This window comes from Calonectris borealis, chromosome 3 (genome assembly GCF_964195595.1).
Source record: "Calonectris borealis chromosome 3, bCalBor7.hap1.2, whole genome shotgun sequence".
NCBI lineage: Eukaryota > Metazoa > Chordata > Aves > Procellariiformes > Procellariidae > Calonectris > Calonectris borealis.
In genome coordinates, this window is record NC_134314.1 from 20,432,641 (window position 1) to 20,448,353 (window position 15,713).

Below are 15,713 nucleotides of genomic sequence, written 5' to 3' on the forward strand. Positions count from 1 at the left end.
ATGCCTAGGACGATGGGCACCCCCAGTGTTCTGGAACTTTACCCCTGAACAAGTGCAGAACCCTGAAAAATTAGTAGAATATTTGGAAAAAGTATGCTGTCACCCTGGCCATTCTAGGGAGACGCAAATCACTACAATGTGCTGGGGCCTGGCCCACGCCTACCGAGCCCTGTTTAACACCACTCAGAACCCCCAAGGGGAAGGAAACGTCTCTGCAGCTGATGACAAAGCAACAGGCCCTGCGGCTACCCCACCCCCCACGGCAAGCACAGCGGCTCCCTCACCCCCCAGGGCAGGCACGGCAGCTACTCCGCCCCTTGCGATAGAGAACCAACCCATGCCGTTATCAGTCGCCCCTATACAAAAAAGAAAATGCACAAGAAAATCAGCTCGTCTAGTAAGGGATGAAGATGAACCAGGGCCATCACGAGAACAGGAGGAGGAGGAGGCAGAACCCGTAAATGAGAAGGTGACCACGTGATCCCTATCTCTGGGTGAGCTGCGAGATATGCGAAAAGACTTCAGCCGTCGTCCAGGCGAGCACATTGTCACCTGGCTGCTCCGATGCTGGGATAAACGGGGCCAGTAGCCTGGAATTAGAAGGTAGGGAAGCCAAGCAGCTGGGATCCCTTTCTAGGGAAGGGGGCATTGACAAAGCCATTGGACAAGGGGCACAAGTCCTCAGCCTCTGGAGGCGACTCCTGTCAGGTGTGAAGGAAAGGTATCCCTTCAAGGAAGATGTTATATGCCACCCAGGCAAGTGGACCACCATGGAGAGAGGTATCCAGTACCTGAGAGAATTAGCTGTGCTGGAAGTGATTTATGATGACCTGAACAACGAGCAGTTATCCAAAGACCCAGATGAAGTCAAATGCACCCGACCCATGTGACAGAAGTTTGTACGGAGCGCACCAGCGTCACTTGCAAACTCATTGGCAATAATGACCTGGAGAGATGGAGAGGAACAAACAGTGGATGAACTGGCTGGCCAACTCCGGCAATATGAAGAAAGTCTCTCTTCCTCCCTACGGGCCTGTCTCTCTGCTGTGGAGAAACTGTCTCAGGAGGTCCAGCAACTCAAAGAGGATATGTCCTGCTCCCCCCCTGCACGGGCCAGCGTCTCAGCCATTAGGAGCAAGCGTCCCTCTGCTCAAGAGAGGAGACATTGTGGGTACACACCCCGGGGCACCCTGTGGTTTTACCTGCGTGACCACGGAGAGGACATGAGGAAGTCGGATGGAAAACCTACCTCAGTCCTACAGGCACGGGTACATGAGTTGCAAGGGAAAACAACCACAAAAGGGGGTTCTTCCAGGAAAACTGCTGCCCCAGTCTCCAGTGAGTTCCCCAGACAGAGTAGAAGGACTGATTCCACTTCCGACCTTAACAAAGGGACTTCTGACTCATACTTACAAGAAGTGGATAGCGAATATGATGACCAGGACTAGAGGGGCCCTGCCTCCAGCCAGGTGGAGGAAAGGAACAACCGGGTTTACTGGACTGTGTGGATTCAATGGCCTGGCACATCAGATCCACAAGAATATAAGGCTCTTGTAGACACCGGTGCACAGTGTACCCTGATGCCATCAGGCTATAAAGGGGCAGAACCCATTTGTATTTGTATTTCTGGAGTGACAGGGGGATCCCAAGAGTTAACTGTGTTGGAGGCCGAAGTGAGCCTGACCGGGAATGAGTGGCAGAAGCACCCCATTGTGACTGGCCCAGAAGCTCCGTGCATCCTTGGCATAGACTACCTCAGGAGAGGGTATTTCAAGGACCCAAAAGGGTATCGGTGGGCTTTTGGTATAGCTGCCCTGGAGACGGAGGAAATTAAACAGCTGTCCACCTTGCCCGGTCTCTCGGAGGATCCTTCTGTTGTGGGGTTGTTGAAGGTCCAAGAACAACAGGTACCAATTGCTACCACAACAGTGCACCGGCGGCAATACCGCACCAACCGAGACTCCCTGATCCCCATCCATGAGCTGATTCGTCGACTGGAGAGCCAAGGAGTGATCAGTAAGACTCGCTCACCCTTCAACAGTTCCATATGGCCAGTGCGAAAGTCCAATGGAGAGTGGAGGCTAACAGTAGACTACCGTGGCCTGAACGAAGTCACGCCGCCACTGAGTGCTGCCGTGTCGGACATGCTGGAACTTCAATACGAACTGGAGTCAAAGGCAGCCACGTGGTACGCCACCATTGATATCGCTAATGCCTTCTTCTCCATCCCTTTGGCGGCAGAGTGCAGGCCACAGTTTGCTTTCACTTGGAGGGACGTCCAGTACACCTGGAACCGACTGCCCCAGGGGTGGAAACACAGCCCTACCATTTGCCATGGACTGATCCACACCGCACTGGAACAGGGTGAGGCTCCAGAACACCTGCAATACATTGATGACATCATCGTGTGGGGCAACACAGCAGAGGAAGTTTTCAAGAAAGGGGAGAGAATAGTCCAAATCCTTCTGAAGGCCGGCTTTGCAATAAAACGAAGTAAGGTCAAGGGACCTGCACAGGAGATCCAGTTTTTAGGAATAAAATGGCAAGATGGACGTCGTCAGATCCCAACAGATGTGATCAATAAAATAACAGCCATGTCTCCACCAACTAACAAAAAGGAAACGCAAGCTTTCTTAGGCGTTGTGGGCTTTTGGAGAATGCATATTCCAAATTGCAGTCAGATCGTAAGCCCTCTCTATCACGTGACCAGGAAGAAGAACGACTTCAGATGGGGCCCTGAGCAACAACAAGCCTTTGAACAAATTAAACAGGAGATAGTTCATGCAGTAGCGCTTGGGCCAGTCCGGGCAGGACAAGATGTGAAGAATGTGCTCTACACCGCAGCCGGGGAGAATGGCCCTACCTGGAGCCTCTGGCAGAAAGCACCAGGGGAGACTCGAGGTCGACCCTTAGGGTTCTGGAGTCGGGGATACAGAGGATCCGAGGCCCGCTACACTCCAACTGAGAAGGAGATATTGGCAGCATATGAAGGGGTTCAAGCTGCTTCGGAAGTGGTTGGCACTGAAGCACAGCTCCTCCTGACACCCCGACTGCCGGTGCTGGGCTGGATGTTCAAAGGGAGGGTCCCCTCTACACATCACGCAACTGATGCTACGTGGAGTAAGTGGGTCGCGTTGATCACACAACGGGCCCGAATAGGAAACCCCAGTCGCCCGGGAATCTTGGAGGTGATCACGAACTGGCCAGAAGGCAAAGATTTTGGAATATTCCCAGAGGAGGAGGTGATGCGTGCTGAAGAGGCCCCACCATATAACAAACTACCAGAAAGCGAGAAGCAATATGCCCTGTTCACTGATGGGTCCTGTCGCCTTGTGGGAAAACATCGGAGATGGAAGGCTGCGGTATGGAGTCCTATACGCCAAGTTGCAGAAACTGCTGAAGGAGAAGGTGAATCGAGCCAGTTTGCAGAGGTGAAAGCCATCCAGCTGGCCTTGGGCATTGCCGAACGAGAAAAATGGCCAGTACTTTATCTCTATACTGACTCATGGATGGTGGCAAATGCCCTGTGGGGATGGTTGCAGCAGTGGAAGCAGAACAACTGGCAGCGCAGAGGTAAACCCATCTGGGCTGCTGCACTGTGGCAAGATATTGCTGCCTGGGTAGAGAACCTGACTGTAAAAGTACGTCACGTAGATGCTCACGTACCCAAGAGTCGGGCCAGTGAAGAGCACCAAAACAACCAGCAGGTGGATCAGGCTGCCAAGATCGAAGTAGCTCAGGTAGATCTGGACTGGCAACATAAGGGTGAATTATTTATAGCTCGGTGGGCCCATGACACTTCAGGCCACCAAGGGAGAGATGCAACATATAGATGGGCTCGTGATCGAGGGGTGGACTTGACCATGGACACTATTGCACAGGTTATCCACGAATGTGAAACATGCGCTGCAATCAAACAGGCCAAGCGAGTAAAGCCTCTTTGGTATGGAGGACGATGGTTGAAGTATAAATATGGGGAGGCTTGGCAGATTGATTATATCACGCTCCCACAAGCCCGACAGGGCAAGCGCTATGTGCTCACCATGGCAGAAGTAACAACAGGATGGCTGGAAACATACCCTGTGCCCCATGCCACCGCCCGGAACACCATTCTGGGCCTTGAAAAACAAGTCCTATGGCGACACGGCACCCCAGAAAGAGTTGAGTCAGACAACGGGACTCACTTCCGAAATACTCTCATAGACACCTGGGCCAAAGAGCACGGCATTGAGTGGGTCTGTCACATCCCCTACCATGCACCAGCCTCCGGAAAAATTGAACGATACAACGGGCTGTTAAAGACAACACTGAGGGCAATGGGTGGTGGGACATTCAAGCATTGGGACACACATTTAGCAAAGGCCACCTGGGTAGTCAACACTAGGGGATCTGTCACTCGAGCTGACCCTGCCCAATCCAAACCCTTACGTACTGTAGAGGGGGATAAAGTCCCTGTCGTGCATATGAGGAATATGCTGGGGAAGACAGTCTGGGTTGCTCCTGCCTCTGACAAGGGAAAACCCATCCGTGGGATTGCTTTTGCTCAAGGACCTGGGTGCACTTGGTGGGTGATGAGAAAGGATGGGGAAGTCCGGTGTGTACCTCAAGGGGATTTAATTTTGGGTGAAAATAGCCAATGAACTGAATTGTACGATGTTAGTTATTACATAGTACTGTATGTCATCACTTCTATGGTTACCATATGCCATATTAACAGTATTACAGTAAGAATCACCCAGATTAATGTAGGATGAACTCCGATGAAACTGAGCAAGGTGCAACAATGATAGAACCGGACGAGTGCCCAGAACTGGCCTCTGCATGCAAGAGCCCAACACCACACACCATCTCTCCTGCCCTGCAAGACTGTTATGACAGGTGGAACCCAAAGTCATGGACTAAATGAACTCAACGGACGTTTTAGAGGGATGGCCCATGGACTAAGGGAATGATATCTCTGTGTGTGTATATATCAAAAGGCAGGGAAAAGTAGCGGTGACTAATTGGAATGTATGGGAAAATGTGAGACCTGGGCATGATGTAGATGGTATAGAATAAGGGGTGGATATTGTCCTGGTTCCAGCTGGGACAGGGTTAACTTTCTTCCCAGTAGCCTGGGGGGTGTGCTGTGTTTTGGGTTCGGTGTGAAAGGAGCGTTGATGGCCCATTGATGCTTTGGCTGTTGCTGGGTGATGCTTGCACCGGGAGGGGGGAGCACAGCCGGGGTGGTGGACCCAGCTGGCCAATGGGGTATTCTATACCATGTGACATCATGCTCAGTATAAAAACCAGGTGTGTGGGGGGGCTCGCCCCCGTTCGTGACACGCGGTCGGTGAGCGGTTGTGTTGTGCATTGCCTGCTTTGTGTATTCTGTTATTGTTGTTGTTCTCATTGTTATTATTACTGTTCTACTTAGTTTTATTTCAATTATTAAACTGTTTTGATCTCAACCCGGGAGCTTTCCTACTTGTGCCCTCCCGATTCTCTCCCCCATCCCACCGGGGGGGGTGTGGGGTGTGGGGTGTGATCGAGCGGCTGCGTGGTGTTTATTTTTGCTGGCTGGGGTTAAACCACGACCGAGAGAGAGAGAGATCTGTTGTCACATGAGGCCTTCTATAGACAGCTAGAAGTAGCCTTATATTTACAGGGCCTGGTCCTCGTGGGGGACATTAATCACACCAGTATCTGCTGGAGGGACAACAGCAGGGCATAAGCAATCCAGGGAGTTCCTGGAGAGCATCGATAACAACTTTCTGACCTGAATGACAGAGGAGCCAATGAAGAGAGATGCTCTGCTGGACCTTATAAAGAAGGAAGAGCTGGTTGTGGATGGGAAGATCAAAGGCAGCCTTAGCTGCAATGACCATGAGACGTTGGGGTTCAGGATCCTGTGAGGAGGGAGCAGGGCAAAAACCAAGCTCTCAACCCTTGACTTCAGGAGAGCAGGCTTTGGCTTCTTCCGGTATCTGCTTGAATAAGTCCCATGTGATGGGGCCCTAGAGGGAAGAGGGGTCCAAGAAAGCGGTTTAATATTCAGGAATCACCTCCTTTAGGCTCAAGAACAGTCTATCCCAACAAGCATTAAGTTGACCAAAAATCCAGGATATCTAGTAATACGCTGGATATGCTAGTTAGAGGCAGACCTTAAAGGAGAAGACAGTGTCCTAAAAAAATCTGGTATACCTTTTATACCTTTAAAGTAGAACTTTTTCTGGAAAGATGAATTAATATTCCTCATCTGTCTGAAATGAATACATGTGGCAACAAACAGGCAAAATTAGCCTCATAATATCATCAATCAACTGTAAGGACTTGTCTCCAATACCAAATGAACTTGGAGAACCTCCATGACCTTGATAAGGCCATGCTACAAAACTATTTTGTAGCATGGATTCCAATTGGTGCTACCCATGGGTTTTTTTACTCTGTGGGATTTTCAGATGGACTATCTCGCTGAATACAGAAGAAAGAATCGGCTTCACCCACAAGTCGATGGGAAGGAATTTAGATTTCTCAAGTTACTGCAATCTGAAGAACTGTAGGTTACACTTGTAAGAACACTCACCACATGCTCTACAAGAACTATCCATGTATGGAACTTGTGTGTTTTATTGCTTCAAAAATAAACACAGTAGAGCATAGTTGACCAATGTCTTAAGTCTGAAAATGGTTAGTCACAGCTTCCGTTCTATAAAGTAGGTCTTGCTACTTACTGTTTCACCCATTTGGTTGTGTAGCTTGTTCGTGTTTTGCATCCACCAGTAATTACTCTGATTGTGCTGCGAGTATATACAGAATGTAGGTGAGTTGGTTAAACTACAGACTGGGGATGTTGATTCCCATCTAAAATGATTCATTACTTGAAATGTTACCAGTGATAGTTTTTGTCAGTTTACTTCATATGTAGAGTCTGTATAATCAATTTGCATGATTTTGCTTTGCTGTTTTAAGCATTATTAATATGTAAGGCCATGGCCAACTGGACAGAAGACTGAGATTGTTAATGAACTATGGAGGTGTTCACCTGTTGGTCATCACTTTAAACCATGAATAACTCAATAGGAATTTAATAGTTGTTTCTACAAAATGGAATTTAGGAACTCCTACTCAAAATCAATGAGTCCTATATCTTGCTTTCATGTAACAAATTCATTAGCATGCTTTCTGTTAGATTGTGAACTCCTAGGATTCAGACCGTCTTTGTTATGTTTATATGTACATAAATACCTTTTCAGTGATGAAATTGATTAGATCCATGAAACAAGAATCACAATTCTGTTTCTCTTTTTCTCAACTTGTTTAGTTACAGCTGCAGTAGACAAGGAGATGCGGTGAAGTAAATACAAATATTGAGGATAACCCTTTATTATTTTGCATTCTACTTTATGATTTTTTCGAAAAGACTTTGAGGTTGCGAACACTGTAGTATGATAATTTAAGGAAAAAAAATTAAAAACGTTTAGAGGCAAGTGCTTTTTCTATGTCACCTCTTCGTTGGGATACTGTTGTATTCATTTGTACAACAGTGATTTTTCTGAACGTAAAAATAATTTAAGAGCCAGAATAAAGCCCAGGTATCTCCGGGGTTCTTGTGCAAAATAATCTTTAACTTAATTTCTCATTCTTCTCGGCAGCCTCTTAGCCAAAAAGGGACCTTAAATAAATTCATCTTATCTGAACTTTCACTTTTTTTAGGAAGCTATGGTTCTTGGTTTACTGAGTCTTGAGGAGTTGGACACCAAAATATATCTCAGTGGCTGAGAATTTTGAGACATAGCATAAATTACATGTACTTCCAGCAGCATGGACTTCAATACACTACAAAATACCCAGAACTGTTTTCATTCAGAAATGTGGCCACTTTGTAGAGCACTTGGGTAAGGAGTAAGAATTGTGGGTTCCAGGCTGTCCTCAGTCTGATCTCCTTACTCTTAGAATAATGTCCTAATCGCCAGATTAGTAGAGTCGCCTTTGATTTGAATCATTCCACTGCAAAGAAGGCAGGATATTTGGGTTCATAATACATGAATTTTTCTGATGAGCTACATTGAGGCTGCAGGATATTCTGCTGAGTTACTAAATGTTTGGATATATTTTCCATTTTGCAGTGCATGAGAATTTTCAGTCTAGCAAAGTTTTTCCACTTACAGAAATAAATGGTTGTCGCTTCTATAATTATGGTGAAGCAGTAGTTAATGCTTGCTTTGTCGAACACATTGTGGCTGACTGCAGTTCACATCTATGAAAGTGTTTGCATATTGCTTTATTCTTGTTTAGTCTATAATGGAGAACTTCAAATGAACAATTCAAAAATGCTCAGTTCATTAATAAATGATGGTGTTAACTATCTTTTCAGCTTAAGACACAGATAATAGTCTTTCATTTGAGTGAATATTTTAAATTGTCATAGGAAAATGTTCTCTGTAGGGTTTAAATTTTTTTTTTACCAAAACCTACTAGCTAGAAGCTAATTTGAAGCATCAAGAGTCAGATGATAACAAAATAGGGTAAAAGACAACAAATATAACTGCTTGTCTGCTGTTTATAGATTATCTAAAGAGCAGCCCTGAAGTTGACACTCAGTTTCTGAGTGGCAGCTGTGAATTTGACAATTAACTTGTCCGTTTCCAAAAACTGTAAGCATCAGCATGCTCAGGAAAATGGTATTGCCTGGTTTATCTGTTTTCCTTTTTAAAGATTATCACCACCTCTGTTGTGTTTGAAAATTGCTCTAAATGAAAACTTAAGTTTTTCTAAAATTTATATCTTCGAAAGCTAGGTTTTTTTCACTCAGCAGTATTTTTTTTTCCCCCTTCTCCATGGTATTTCATGTTTAACATTCAGTCAAGACTGTAGAATATAGCTGAATGTGTTACAAAGAGTGATATGAGTAACCTTCGCTTAGATTATAAAATCTGAATGATCACTACAACCACACCCATAAAACAATGAACTTTCATAAAAGACAAATTAAATAGAAGGAAAATGGGCATCTCACAAGGACAGAGTGAATGTGGAGAGACCTTTTCATTCCAAGGTATGTCAGCTGGGTTATAATTGGCTTTAATTAGCACACTGTATTCAGCTATAAAAATTCTTTACCTTGAAGCTCAGTGACACTCAAAGATGTGAAATTTCTTCCTACCTTTGAAAATATCAAAGAAAGTGCTTCCAATCTAGCTTTTTTACAACTGGAAGTTCAGTGATCAGCGCAGGAAAGGGGCAAATACATCAACAGGCATAAAGAATATTGATCTCTGGCTGGAATTAACTTAAAGAGTGAGTTGGTCAAACCAGATTTCATTGTCTATAATTAAAAATATAACTACATGTATCAACACCAAATGCCAATTATACTTTCAGCAATATATAAGAAAAATTATGAACTTAAAATAAATAAATGTGATGAGAATCAGCTTGAAGATTTCTTAGTTACCCATTCAATTGTGTGATGATTCTGAGGTCTTTTAATTTCACTTTGGAAAACTGGATTGTGGAAGGTTAGCTGTGATCACATGCAGGTTATAGTGCATTGATTTTTTTATCTTGTTACATGCATCCATAAAATGTTTTCATCTCTGTGAAGGATTTAATTGATATATCTGTGCAGCAGAACTATATGAAATTCTGAAATACCCATGCCAGAGCCAGTTGGTTACTTCTCATTATTATGGGAAAATGATGGTTGAATGTGTAATTGAAACTGCTTCATAATTTTTATTATCAACACTCATTTTCAGTTGCTTATAAGTTTTTCCAAGTGGTACCATACAACTTTAACAAGAAACACTTTTGAAAATAAAATTGGCAGTACTACAGACAAACCAGACTAATTTAAAGCAAATCATGGAATCATTCTAGTTCCATGTCCTTGTTAAAACATGTTTAAAAACATGGTGGTAGCTTAATGTGCTAAATGAAATTATTTTGTCCTAATACAAGAGAGCTCATTACAAATGAACTTTTATCAGTAGTAAATTTTCATGGATTGACAACATAACAAGGATGCAGGTCATGGTTCCAGCAGAAGATAGATGCAGAAGCTAGTCCTTTCTTTGATCTGCTCTGTTGCCTTAGGGAAAAGTTCAGTGGTTGAAGAGTCAGCCAACACACCCTTTTAGTTATAGTTCCAGCTTTTTCATCTACTTAGTGTTAATTTTCTTTTTTGGCATAGTTCTATTTTCTCTGCATAGTCTGGCTTCTCTATAACAACAAACAGGTGCAGTCATCTGTCTGTATATCTAATGCTTGTTTTGCTAAAAGCGCAGAGTAAAAAGCAATGAAAGTGTTCACAGAAGAAGCAAGAGGATTTTGAGAGCAAGGTATCAGCTGAGAATAACTGAGATTGTGTTTCACTTATGGTGAGAAAAAATTACACTGTGTCACTTCTTTCTGTTATCTGCAGATATCTATTTTCTTTTCCTTGTGTTTTATACCATAAGATTAGATGGAGTTCCGTGGCTTAGATCTGAGGCCAGCCAGATCATACCCACTGTCTTAAGAAGGTAGGAGTAATGCAAAATTGGGGATAAAATAAGAGCATGCATAGTGTGCAGCATCGAGTTAGAAAGGTAGCTAGTGGCTGCATAATGTTGGGCCCGCTTGCCCAAGGCTGCATCTACTCGTGCAACCTTCTTTTATCTCTTCAATCCAGATACTGCATTGATTCATGCAAAAAGCTAAACAGAGGAGAAAACTTATGTCTAGTGATGGGCTCTTGACAAACCTCAAGAGGCACTTCTTCATATATGCACTGAGGATGAGAACAGCATATCAAATGCCTTTGAATAACTTCAGTTTTTGTCTGGAGATGAGAAGTTGTTTATCCATGTAACTATTGATACTAAAGTTGTGATCTGTGATAGCCTTCAGCTATATTGTGTCACTATAAGATGAGTCGGAGGTTGCACAACTTTCTTTTAGAAGTGTTGGGTATGGAAGCCTATACTCATCAAATGATAAGTATTATTCTTTTAACCTTACTTAAATTTATTAGGGCTATAGTGCGTATACTTAGCTGTGCTGCCCATACTGACTGGCTTGAATATGCTGCTTCTCATAGGCAGAACTGGAGATGGGGACTGATTTCTTGCATTCCTTCATGTATAGCACGAAACTGGTGAATCACAGGTAAAAAGTATATGTTGATTGAGTCATGATGACAGCTGCTGAACTGGAAGAGGTTTGCATCAAAGCTCTGAGGCTTATGATTTTTGGTGCATCTTCAAAAAGGATGCACAATGTTACATATGAAGAACTTTGAAGTTTCAAGCTAAAGTGTTCGAAAGTGAGTGTACATCAAGGTATCTGTTTTTTCTGTGTACGTATGCAGAATGACTGCTACAATGACATATTCGCTGTATGTTTTACATGATCGCTGTATGAGTCAATACACAGAATGGACAACACATGGAGTAAGGATTTAGAGAATCTCTTTTTACAGTTAGGCTAGCATCTAGGGAAGCTGGATGGCATTCCTTTTTCTGACAGATTTGGACGGGATGTCAAAGGGCACTCAAAAGAAAAAGAAAAGGATACGCATGTTAGCACTGACTAAAAGATTCCATAAGCAAGCCTAAACTTGGTATCACATAGCTTTTAAGTAACTGATGCTGCAATAATATTCATCTAGTATGTGTAAAAATTGCTAGATGGCTAGTTAATGGCAGATTTTACGCTTAAAATACAGGATGGATTTCAGCTGAAGGAAACCGTGAGGAATATGGTTTAATATGTTTTGGAGTAGATTAGATCCACAGAGTTAAAATGGCTTTCTAGTGCAAATTCTGATTGGTTTTAATATTAGATTGGTTTTTTTGTTTTCTGTTTTACAGTGTTATGTGGGAACCAATGGGAGACGGTAAAAAGATTATTTCGCTGGCTGATAATAACATATTATTGTGGGATTTGCAGGAAAGTTCAGCCAAAGCTGTGGTAAGAAATTTTTTTTTCAACAAAGCATTATGTACTTGAATATAGTACAAACAACAACATTGCCTAGCCTAGAATTTGCTAATCTTTTAACTACTCAGAAATACCTTTTGCCTTTAATGTGGGTGGGGGAAATGAATACTCTATCAGTTGTCTTGAGCACGGATGTTTAAGGGTAAGCAGCTCGGGATTTTTGTATCTGTTGCTAGTGGTTAAATATTTTACTTTTTCTAGAGTTGCCCTTACTTTCCTACTGGTTTTACAGTGAATAATCTAAAATAAAGCAATGGTAATTTAATAAATGTGTATGAGAGAAAAATTAGTGATTGGTAAAGCCAAAGGTTATTGAATTCAGATAATAGTATATTAACTCATGTTGATTAATACCACGCAGCCCTCTATTTAATTTACAACCCTTCTTGTATGTATAAGCATAATATAAATTTCTGTATTTGCTGTGCACTGCTTTGAGTTCTCAGTATTAATTTAATCTAGTACCATACTGTCTATTCAGATTATTTCACTCATTGTTAAAATGATCTTAATCGGGAACATATATGAAAAGGTGTAATTGGCATAGATTTCTGATTATGCTACCTCTTCTAGATAAACAAAAAAGTCTGTTTATTTTATATATAATGACATAGATTGTATGTAGAAAACTTTGAATGTTTCTGTATAGTCATTTAAGTCAGCATCCTTAAAAATGGAAACTGATTGTGTCAAGGACATTATTATTCTGTTGTCACTTCTTGAACTAACTCCTCAGTTTGACTTGTTCAGGGTTAATTTCTTTTCTTGGATGCTACAGAATAAGATTTTTCAACTGGCAGTTGCTTAAAGAGTCAAGACATTGCGTCCATAAGCTCTTCCCTGGTGTACCATCTGACTGTGTACAAATAGATGAAGTCTTGAGTTGTTATTATTTTGCTAGATTTTGCATAGTATCAATGTAATGTAATATAGTTTAATCCTTTATGTTAATAATTAAGCCCTTTGAGTTCCTTCACTAGATGAGGAAACTTCAGCTTTTTTTTTCACCTGGAACTTCAATCAATGTTATATTACCTTCCAAGACTTCTTCAAAGTAGTGTTTGTTTTTATCAAATTGATGTTGAGAGTTTCTGAAGGCTAGCCTCCAGGAGCTTGTCTGTAGCATTGTATCCACTGGATTTGCATTACTCCTACATTAGTCAGTATTTCTTTTCTAATGCCTGCATAACACACAGACTTTTTTGGAATGCCTTCTTTAAACCTGTTGAAATACTACTTTTGGGAGTGGTGCTGCTTCCGTGCTGTAGCTCTTCATGTCTCTTTGAAGTGCTGGGACTACTAGACTACTTAGCGTTTTCCCTTTCTCCTTTCTCTCTTTGGGCAGCTTTGTCCTCTCTTACTAAAGTTCTTTTGAATGTTAATTAGGTTTTTCACTGTCCCAACCACTTTCTCATAACTGTCTCAAATTTCTTCCTAATCTCTCTGAAATATGATTTCCTTTGGGATGCTGTCTAGTGTGTTACCAGTCTCTCTATAAGTATGTGTGGGAATCTTGTAATGAATGCCGAAATCTTTTTTTTTATTCTCATTTTATTTGGCTTGGGATTTATTTACTAAAATTTTGCATGTTGTGTCTTCCTTTTACTATTCCTTTCCTCAAAACTAACCTCTTCACTCTGTCACACAAATATTTGTGAATGTAACTATGATTTCCATTTTCTTTCCTTCCATTGCTAGAATTGGGATCTGTATAATTTGATGATAGGACTAGACTCTTCACCAAACTATCTAATTTTAGCATGATTTTGGAAATTTCTGTCCTCAAAGCAACATTCAGCTTGCTGATCCCTTCAGTATTTCAATTAGTGTTCCTTACCTAGAATATCTGTTATTCTGTTATTTTTATGCCTGTACTGCATCGAATATTGATGGCAAAATAAGACTCCGGAAGGCAAAGTAAGTGATAAAGGAACTAAGGGGATATAACCTGTGACATTTGTTACATGCTTATATTTGATAAAAGGAAACAAGAAAAAACAAAAGTGAAATTCTGCATCAAAAAACCTGCTTCATCTAATGAAGCTAAGACTATGAAAGTAGCTATATCAACCCTTGACTGACATCTTCAGAGAGGAGCATTTTGAAATGGGAGCAATGAGGAAAAAAAAGAAATGTTTCATTACTGAGATGGCTTTCTGTTTAAAAAAAACAAGCAAAAACAAACAAAAAAATTAACACTCCACCCCATCCTTTGCTGCTGTAGTATTTAGAATGAGAGAGAGAAATCTGTGAGAACAAGTTGGTTAGAAGACAGATAGCATTGTTAGGGGTAGGGAATAAATATGTTTTCCATTTGGTTGTCACCATGTACAACAAGAGTTTGTAGGCCAATGTTGGTGAAATAGTGATTTCTTTCTGTGTATATCCTGTTTATAAGGGATTGTTGAATGCAAAATATGTTGTAACCCTAAAAAGCAATGATTTGTATTTTAATGCTTTTTGGTCAGAGTGTAAAAACACACTTTTCTGGAATATTAATAAAAAGAGCTTTTTTGGCCTGGGCCTTGAAAACAGGTGTAGAACAGGTACAGCGAAAAAATCAACTCTCACCAGCATTAAAAAGGGGGCATGTATTTTTCAAAAAAAAAAAAAAAGTTTTCTGAAGAGAGACCATGGAAACCGTTCACGGTTCCTTTGGAGGTTATAGCTGATTATATGAGGCGTCAGTTGGTGCTATGTAGAAAATTCGTGCCAGGAAGTCCACATTTGCTTTATATGCAGATACACAGGGAGATTATTTAAATGATAAGAAACATTGTGTTTATTGTTCATTAGGACAAAAGGTTGTCCATTTTTGGCACTCATTAGCCACGTGATGTCTTATCATCTAACATGCTATTTGGTTCTAGCAGACGGTGGCAAAGCAGTACGTAGCTAGTAAACTTATTTATTCTGTAGGGACTGCTGAGGGGTAAAAGGTCTTTACAAAATATTCCCATTGCTGTAGACTTATAAGTGAAATAACCATGTACACATGCGTGTGTGTGTACATTATTATAACTGAATAAATCAATAGTCTAGGATTAAGATAATAAAAATGTCCGTGTGTTTGAGTTTTTTCCCTTTTTGTCAAAAACATGATGGTGTTCAAGTTGAATGACGATGACATCATTAACTAAAAGTAGGATCTAGTCCACTGTATCTGTATCAGGTAATAGAAGTAAGGAGGTATACATTATAGTAGTGCAGCACTGGTCTTTCTTTTTGGATAGGTATGAATTATAGACAATATTAATTTTAATGGCAAGAGGTAAACCCAGTGCTACTCTTTATGGATTTTTCATTTTTGTGAAAAAGTTCATCTAAAACTCAGGTGTAGTGTTGGTGAAAAACTGAAAATATATGTGTCTTTAAAATTTTGCATAGGCCAAAATTTCTGCTTGCCTACACTGATCAAAACTTTAGTCTTTTATTGGGTGGATCTCCTCTCTCTGCCTGTTACAAGTCGCATTGTTTAATTAGAATTAGCCTGAAGAATTTTAGGATTCCTGATATTTTCAGAGCTGCTTTGTAATACAATTACTGGTGTGTTCATTCTCTGAATTATCTGCTCAACCTTTTTATAGGAAACATTTACTAACCATAACTTACTATACAGTTCTGTGGACTTGGGTTTTTTTTTCCCTTTCAACATTTTTTGCTAACTTTTTTCTTCATTACAGTGTTTAATACAGGAATATTTGCCTGTATTTGCATTAAGACAAGCTTTTCCTGTCCTTTTGATCACT

At 41.4% G+C, this 15,713-nt stretch overlaps 1 protein-coding gene across 10 annotated transcripts in view; it reads left to right on the top strand.

Moving 5' to 3' along the window:
- The window catches only part of EIPR1 (EARP complex and GARP complex interacting protein 1), a 96,898-nt gene that overhangs the window by 57,268 nt on the left and 23,917 nt on the right, over window positions 1-15,713 (top strand). For 9 of the 10 annotated variants that reach the window (XR_012672893.1, XM_075145130.1, XM_075145132.1 and 6 more), the window contains one exon: window positions 11,835-11,934. Coding sequence is in view for 9 of the 10 variants with exons in the window: in XM_075145130.1 (XP_075001231.1) it covers window positions 11,835-11,934 (100 nt within the window). In the remaining variant the exon portion in view is untranslated. Of the gene's footprint in view, window positions 1-11,142; window positions 11,288-11,834; window positions 11,935-15,713 lie in introns of those variants that run through there. The other variant, XM_075145135.1, reaches the window with a different exon arrangement.